Source organism: Crotalus tigris, unplaced genomic scaffold (genome assembly GCF_016545835.1).
Source record: "Crotalus tigris isolate CLP2741 ecotype Arizona unplaced genomic scaffold, ASM1654583v1 scf7180000018306.2785112, whole genome shotgun sequence".
Lineage (NCBI taxonomy): Eukaryota > Metazoa > Chordata > Lepidosauria > Squamata > Viperidae > Crotalus > Crotalus tigris.
This window is the reverse complement of record NW_024096934.1, coordinates 2,636,579-2,644,615: the sequence shown is the minus strand read 5'-3', so window position 1 is coordinate 2,644,615 and position 8,037 is coordinate 2,636,579. Positions and strand designations below refer to the sequence as shown.

The window sequence follows — 8,037 nt, the reverse complement described above, 5'->3', positions numbered from 1 at the left end:
ATACCACAGAGATGATAGAGGGAAAGAAAGGAGTGGAGATGGGTAAATCTTTCAGTTCAGTTTGCAATAATGTCAGCTGTTGTAAGAGCAGAGTGTCCTTCTAAGATAGCCACTAGATCTAGGATTCCCTGAGACCAGAGCTTGTGTGAATACAACTAAAGCATGTTAACTATAGTGCACTTTCTCCTCTTGATGGTTGGCTTTACATACCTTCCAACTAAAATACCTTGAGCTACACCACCCTGCTGTGTTGTTTCAGAAGAGCTATTCATATTTAAAAGAAAAAGAATAAGACTTGGTGGCCATCACAAATGGGACCCTGATGTGTTCAGAGAGAATGAATCAAGAACAATTTAAGAAGAGCAAGATTTCCCTCAGCTTAATGCACGATAAATCTGGTCATCCCGTCTTTGAAAAAAGCAAAAATATTTAAAATGAAAATGAAGCCACACAAACTACAGAGATGTAATGCAACTTTTTGTTTATTTTTTAATCATTCAATTTAAAGCATGTGGTAGAGAAATTATGGCTGGCTTACATAAAATTTAGGATATTCAGAGTTTTGGTTTTGTGCTGGCTGAAGGGTAAAGAGAGAAAAAAAGGAAAGCAGGGCAAATATCTAGGTAGGTTACAATGGTAGAAATTGAGCACAGATCATGAAAAAGAGTGCTAGAAATGAGCCTCAGGATCAGCAGAAAATGAGATTTTGAGGGAGACTCAATCCAATCAATTCATATCATCTTCAAATACTGTTAAATATGACCTTCCTCGTAATGCACAGGCAATCCGTTCTCACAAGCAATGACAATATATCTGAGTGAAGTGTTTTCCCTGTAATCACAAGGAGGCCTGGTGGATGATCCTTTCATCTTGCAGGTGGTGACTTGGAACTGCTGCTTGCTACGTCGCAATTTGTCATCAATAGCTTTTCCACCAGTCCCACACACAGCAATGATGTTGTTCTTTATGGTATGGATGAAGCTGTTCACCTCCTTACATTTGGGCTTGGTCATTCCACGTCTTTGCATCATTTTATTACAGTAACGATTTCCAACATTGCTTTTGGGGTTATCATAGTGCTTAGTCAAGAAGTCCTCATAGGTCTGACCAAAGGTGCTCAGGATCGTGACAGCAGCCACGACTATGAAGAGCCCAAGGCCAAATCCCTTGAACAGCATGATCAGCTCTGCCAAAAAAGAAAGGGAGAAGATACATGAATATCTCCATTTGAAATATCCAGCACTGAAACCGACCTTTCTGTTTTGGCTACGATGGAAAATATTTGACCTTCCATATTGTCAAATATGGGGGATTTCCCTCAGAAGCTCCTCCAGGGAATTTCTAAGGATGCTACATCCCATCCAGTGGAAGCAAACTATGGAAAGTTTTCCAGACTCTTATATTCAGACAACAACTACATTAGTTACCAAGCTGACTTTCCTTAGTGCTGAATTAAAGGGCTCTTCAAACATCCTTGAACTGGAAGTTCTATCAATGCAATATTGTAAAGGTATCTTGGGAGACAGAAGGAACAACCACAGGCTAGGCAGTGGTCAGATAAGAGGCATCTGCCAAGCAGAAGGAATGAGTTCAAGGCAAGCATCTTAGAAAGTTCCCTGGACTATAAAGGTAACGGAGGTGGGAGATGTACTTTCAGAATTGCAAGGTACCATTAAGACAAACTTACAATATCGATTGAGCTACTACTCCTGGGTGTGCCTGTTGTCTGGACTACCACACAAGGCAGAAAAATATTGGCTCTATTCCATGGGAACCTTTACCCAACCTTTACTGCCTCTTTGTTGTCTATAATCACTGCATTCCTCTGAGTTCTCTCCCCCAAAAAATCTTTATATCCCCTATGGCTATCCTTGGATAGACTGAGCATTAAAGGGAAAATACTCCTTTAATGTTAGTACTTCAAGAATAATTGTAGTCTATCTCAGTCATGAGCTTGGAAGGAGGTGAGGTCCAAATCGTGAGGAAGGTGGGGCAGCCCTTCAATGTTGTACAAGCCCTACAAAGAAAGTAGCTTAAAATGCAGCCCAGCTAAGTACTGACAAGCCTAACCCAGTTCAGTGATGAACAAAATCTCTCATAAGAAAATCATCTTGTCATCTTAGCCTTCTCTGATCTTAAACTCACCTGAATATGATCTTGAAGAAGAGATGGGTTCTCAACCTTTCGTCGTCTTCCTCTGTCCTTCTTCTTCAGTGGTCCCATTATATAAATGGTCCACCCACAAGGGAGAGGTGGAGCAGGAAAGGCCTGCAAGTGAGCCCACCTCCCAAAAAAGAGGAAGTGAGCATGGACAGACGTTAATTTCAAAACAGGAAAAAAAAGTTCACATGTGCAAGGACATTTTGGAAGAGAGCGTGTTTCTGCATGAACATATTTCACAGTTGGATCTGAGCAATGCTGTTGGCTTATCATCAATGGCAAAACAACAACTGAAAGAGATATCAGTGCTGAAACTTCTTAAGGAGCAGAGTGGCTCTGAGGAAGGGCAATGTGGAAGTCCTTCAGGAAACAGGACCTTCTGATCACTTGTACACATCTGAAGTATTAGCAATTTCCAGCATTGTTCTTGAGTTAAAACAGATATAGCTATTCATAAGTTTTTTTAAAGAGGCAAATTGTCAAGGGGAATTTTGTAAAAAATAGAAAACTATAGGAACTGTCTCGGAGGGCCAAGCACAGAACATATGAAAAACCTTTACCATTAGATGATCTTTCTGCAGTGTGTCATACACCAGACTAATGTTGTAGCTGACAACATTAAAATATGTAGAATTCAATTCTCAAAATTCCACAACCAGCATGTTGGCAATCATATAATGTTTCTGAGAATCATTCTTGGGTAAACCATTAATAAAGAATGTCTATATATATTCTCAGTCATCTAGGTCCCAAAGGCTGTCCCAAAGATACCTTTTCAAGAGACAACTGAGTTTTTTTTTTTTTTTTCTTGAAGACATTTCGCTTCTTATCTGAGTCCATTTTCTGGGCAGAAAGGATCACTGATTTGAAAGAGGGGTCAAATAAGCTGTCTGTGTTAAAATTGAGCACCCCTCTCTCAACAGAGGGGGAGGGATACAACATCACCTATCTCCCACAACACATTCCTTTCAGCTGTTCGAAGAAGATTCGACATTCATTTGCACTATTCAGGTGGCCCTTAGGACACAGATAACCTCCAAGTGGCCTCAATGACTCTCAGGGGGATTACTAATGATCAGATGACTGCAAGGAATATAAATCCTTCCATTCTCTATCATTCAGTCAGATCTGAAGATGTTTCTCAGATGAGAAGTGAAACTTCTTCAAGGAAAGAAGTAAAGAACATCTAATTATCTCTTGAAAAAGCACCTTTGGGATAGGGATGAAGATTGTGATCCTACAGAAATCTTCAGATAGTGCAACAAAATTCTTCCCACCTTTCTCCTTTAAATGAAATGAGGTGAGTGTAGAGTTCTGGTTTTGCTGTCTCTATTTTATCATGATTACGAGATGTGGCATTGTTGGTCTTATTTAGCATGAAAGGTGAAGCAGCCCAAAATATGGTGGATGGTTTCTTTCAGTTTTTGAAACAAATGCAAACACGGGCATCTGTGTGGGAGAGAGGGGGTTAAAAACTCAAGTTCATGGCTAAAAACATGTGGCTAAAATTCCATCAATGGTTATATGTCATGCAGTTTTTCATTCTTACAAAATGTCTTGAGTTTTTTGACCCTGTTCCATAGATGCAATGAATGCTAAGGATTCACTGTGCCATGAGAAAGCAAAACAAACAAAAAATCCCAAATAAATAAATAAATAGAAAAAAATATAACACAAAATGAGTTCTGTTCCTTACCTATAGTTTTCATGGAGAAGTGAGAGTGAAATTTCAGCCAGGTCTGAAGGTTTGACATTGTGTCACCATTGTATCTCCATCATAGTGAGCTTCTTCCCTCACAAGCTCTGATGGGAATAAAACAGTTTGTCTTTAGTTACAAGGCCACTGGAGTAAGTTGTCTTTCAAAGTATAGATGGTGACCCAAAACGGATACCCACTGCATTGGAAAATCACAGTGTACAGTGTGATTCGAGCATTGCACACATTGATTGTTAGCTCCTAGGTATTATGGATGAAGTTCTTCTGGTTTTCTTCCTTGTAGAACTATTATAGTTTGCTCCCACCTTTGTATCATGGTACTAAAGCAATTTCTTCAGACACTGGTCTTACTGTCTCTCTAAAGGAGACATGTCAAACTCATGACATCACATGATGTCACGTGACGTATCAGAACCTTTTCCCCATTGCTGGCAATGGGGTGGGCACGGTTTCCTTGTGATGTGTTCGGCCTGTGGGCTGGCAGTTTGACACCCCTGCTCTAGAGGAATTTCATAATTAGGAGCATTGATTTTATCCCTCTGTTAAGGTAGTCTAGGACTCAAGTAAATTTACTCAGTCCAATTCTGAGCTGCAAATTTGGAATAGGTTCCATTTTTGTATCTATGACTTTTAATATAAGTTATGTGCAGGGGTACTCAAAATCTACATGGTATGGTGTCACAATCAACTCACCCTTTTTGCACATTCTTCAGTTGTGGCAGAGACCTGCCCTCTTTTAAATTTTGATTCCCACCCATCCCCACCACCACAGATGCTCCTGATTTGACACCCAATCTACATTTGAACAAAATTTATTTGGCCATTGATCTTCACTTCAATCCATGTATGACATAATGTTCCATGTCCACTGCTCTATCATTAAGGTAAAGAGTCAGATGCACAAATGGATGGGTTCAATGCACCCAAAGAGGGTCTACACGTTTTGCAACTTATGATGTATTCAAAGAATAGTTGACAGGTTAAAGTAAAGAAAAAGAATCTGAGCAGTGGAAAACCTCTCAATTAACAAATGTATGAAAGGAGGTAAATTAGGCACAGACTCAGAAAGCAGAAAATAATTCTGTAATCCTTACCCTCAGTTGAAAGCTAGATTGGTGTAGTGGTTAAGGTACCTGACTGGAAACCAGGAGACTGAATTCTAGCCCCGTTTTAGGAATCAAAAACCAACTGGATGAATTTGGGCCTGTCTCTTTTTCCCAGTCCAATTTACCTCACAGGGTTATTGTGGGGAAAAATGGGAGGAAGAAGAGGTATTAGGTATCCTCAACAGCTTGAATTGTCAAAAAGAGAAGGGCAGGGTAAAAAAATTAAATAAATAGGTGAATCACTGGATGAAAGCAGGTATGAATGTCAGTTTACTTTCTTGCTTTTTATTCTTTATTTACTTTGAAAACTTTTATTTAGTCAGGAAAATGTTCATTTCTTGTCTCATAATTCAGTTTTGACTGGTCTAATTTATGTGTTTTGCTGTGTGTTTTTCTGACACCAAATGGGATCCCTTCCAGCAAAGGTGAATGTTGTGACTTCTCTGAGTTTGCAAATCCTTCCTGTTAAATTCAGATAGACATTACAACACCCTGAACTTGTTCTGTTCAAACCAGCTATCATTGGAACTGATTGTTTTTGAGCTTTTTTTCAGTTCTGGGTAAATTTAGCAGGATCCCACAGCTGATAGGTTTTGTCAAACTTTAGTTTTCTCTCCAGGTGTGGCTGATTCCTAAAACAATACAATGCAGCAAGAATATTTTTAAAAAACAAAAACCACAAACTAAACCCAATCTTCCTTGATCAATTTAGGATACTGGTTACTGAGGCAACATTTGCAAATATTTATTTTGTTATTCAAGGCTGACAGTCCTAAAATAATAAAATTTTTGAGTAAAAGATGCAAATGCATCCTTCAGAGGACAAGAATTGGAGAACCTCCCATAAGAATTCAATACCTTTGGTTGTTGTTGTTGTTTCCTTTTTTTTTAAAAAAAATAAAATCTCCAGGACTATTTCAACCCTCTTAAGACAGAGTTCTCCAAACGTCTCTTAATTGTCCCTCTTTTCTGACTGATGTAAAACAACAAAAGTTCTTTTTATATGGTGGTGCCAATATTAAGAAAGTTTCTGTCCCTTGAAAATATGATAAGCCTCTACTTCATTATTTCAGGAAAATATTAAACATAGATCTGTTGAAGAAAGGTTTTGATATTGTCAGAAGTAAAGTCTTCATCCTGGTTCATCCAAGCCGGGAAGAAATAAGCAAACATGGTGACTGCTTTGGGAAGAAGGTTAAAGTTTATTGCAGAAAGATGGTTCTTCAGGAAAGTGCAGAGGAGAGAGAAGGGGAGCGAGATTGAGCACATGGGCAGTAGGTTTTATACCCCCCTAGTCTTTTCTTTGGAATAGTTCCCTGTTCCTGTGGCTGTTTCTGAGTGTTTGTCTAGGCCTTGATATCTGTGGTTTAATTCTATTATCATATCCTGCTTCCCAGGTGATGGGGCTGACTCCTAGAGTTTGGGTGGGGCATGCAGATCTTCTCTTTTGTCTTCTTGATTGCTCTGGCTTCAATTTTCTGATGGTTTTACATCTGCATTTGTTTAGGGCTAAAGTCTTGCTTGGGGCAGAGAGATAGATTTGGGGCCAGGTTTGGTTTTAAAAAGTCCTTTTGAGGAAAAATATATTTTTCTGCCCTTTTTAATATTTCTTCTCTGGGCTAACTTTCATCAATCCCCGCTTTGTGCCTTAAGTGTGAATTTATGACACACTTATTGGCACAACATTAAAATTGATCTGGTCAGGGAGACTTGGTAGGCAAGCTTTTAAACTGTTAAGCAAAAAAAATAAAATAAGACATTAATGGAGGCAGCAGAAAAAGATCCCTTTAGTGGCTCCCAAAAGGGGAGCTTGCACCCATAAAGTTCTAAAAGTCAGGGCAAAATTTTGTTAGGTGGAAAAGAAATTTATAGTATCCAATATTCTGTGCCAATCATTTTCAAATGTTGGATATCACCTTTAGCTTCCAGTCAGGTTTGCATACCTCCCAAAATTCTTCACAGCCATGGTTTTCCTTAGTACATGGTTGCCCGTTTTCAGGGGTTGTTTCCTGCCTTAGCTCTTAGTTCAGTGCATCCAGGTTTGTAATGTCCAATATGCCAGGCTATTAAATTTTTCTTTAAATTGCACATACTGAGCTCTAGGAATCCCAATCTGGGCTCACCAGTGCAAGATATTCAGGACTGAAGTTTGGGATGTTTCCTGTTGCTTCCTTAGTCAGGGCATATGAATTGCAAATCACCTTAGGGGGCCTAGTTCCCTCCCCCTTGTTATCTGTTGGAAGCTGGTCCCACAAAGCTTTGGTGCAATAGAGCAAAAATCAGCCTGGGGGGAACTTTACTAAAGGTAGGTGGAGGGGATAGACTCAAGTGTAATTCTGAATGGTGTGTGTGTGTGCATGTATGTGCAGCTACTTTTACAAAATAGTCAATACAAACATTCTGGATCAATTTTCCCTCCCACCAGATAGAAGTCCAAGGTGTTCAGTACTTGTTCTGCCACCTATTCCCAAGTGCCATCTCTCCATTAATAGATTCAACTGGCTTGTTACAATACAAATGGGGCAAGAAAGAAAAGTTTACAATGAGTTTCCAACCTCCCCCCACAGTCTAATTTTCTCTTCTGAGGCTTCACATGGCACCACCTTCCTTCTGCAGCTCTCACAGGCATCTGGGTAAATGGTAGGACTTGGGAAGATTTTCCACTCAGATTGCATGGTGGCTTTTTAGTGGATGGCTGGATTCAAAACTCAATTCCATGGCTCAAATGGATGGAGGCAGCATCTGGGTCTGTGTGTTCTGCTTCCAAAGGCTTGGGAGAGGGTTTCAGGGCTGAAAGATACAAGAACAAGGTCTCCCCCCGCTTTCTGGGTAGATTCTACCAGGAGAAGCAGACAAAAGGTATGGAGAACAAAGGGCAGGAAAAGAATTGGAAGGGGGGTAGCTTGCAGGCAGTTTGAAAATGCTGAAAACTCCAAATAATTTTAAAAGCCTAATATTTTAAGGTGTGCAACTTTCCAGAGGTAGGAGAACATTTATTCTAAAATAGACCACATCATTTTAGAGATTGAGAAATGCTTATGTTTCAGAAAGCTT

General features: G+C 39.6%; 1 protein-coding gene across 1 annotated transcript; it reads right to left on the bottom strand.

Moving 5' to 3' along the window:
- Window positions 1-464: 464 nt before the first annotated feature.
- LOC120311030 (angiogenin-like) lies at window positions 465-2,434 on the bottom strand. The gene is made up of 2 exons (XM_039350147.1): window positions 2,146-2,434; window positions 465-1,186 (listed from the first exon to the last, which is right to left on the bottom strand). Exon 2 carries the CDS (start codon window positions 1,176-1,178, stop codon window positions 753-755), a length of 426 nt encoding a protein of 141 aa, XP_039206081.1. The 5' UTR covers window positions 1,179-1,186; window positions 2,146-2,434; the 3' UTR covers window positions 465-752.
- Between the last annotated feature and the right edge of the window lie 5,603 nt (window positions 2,435-8,037).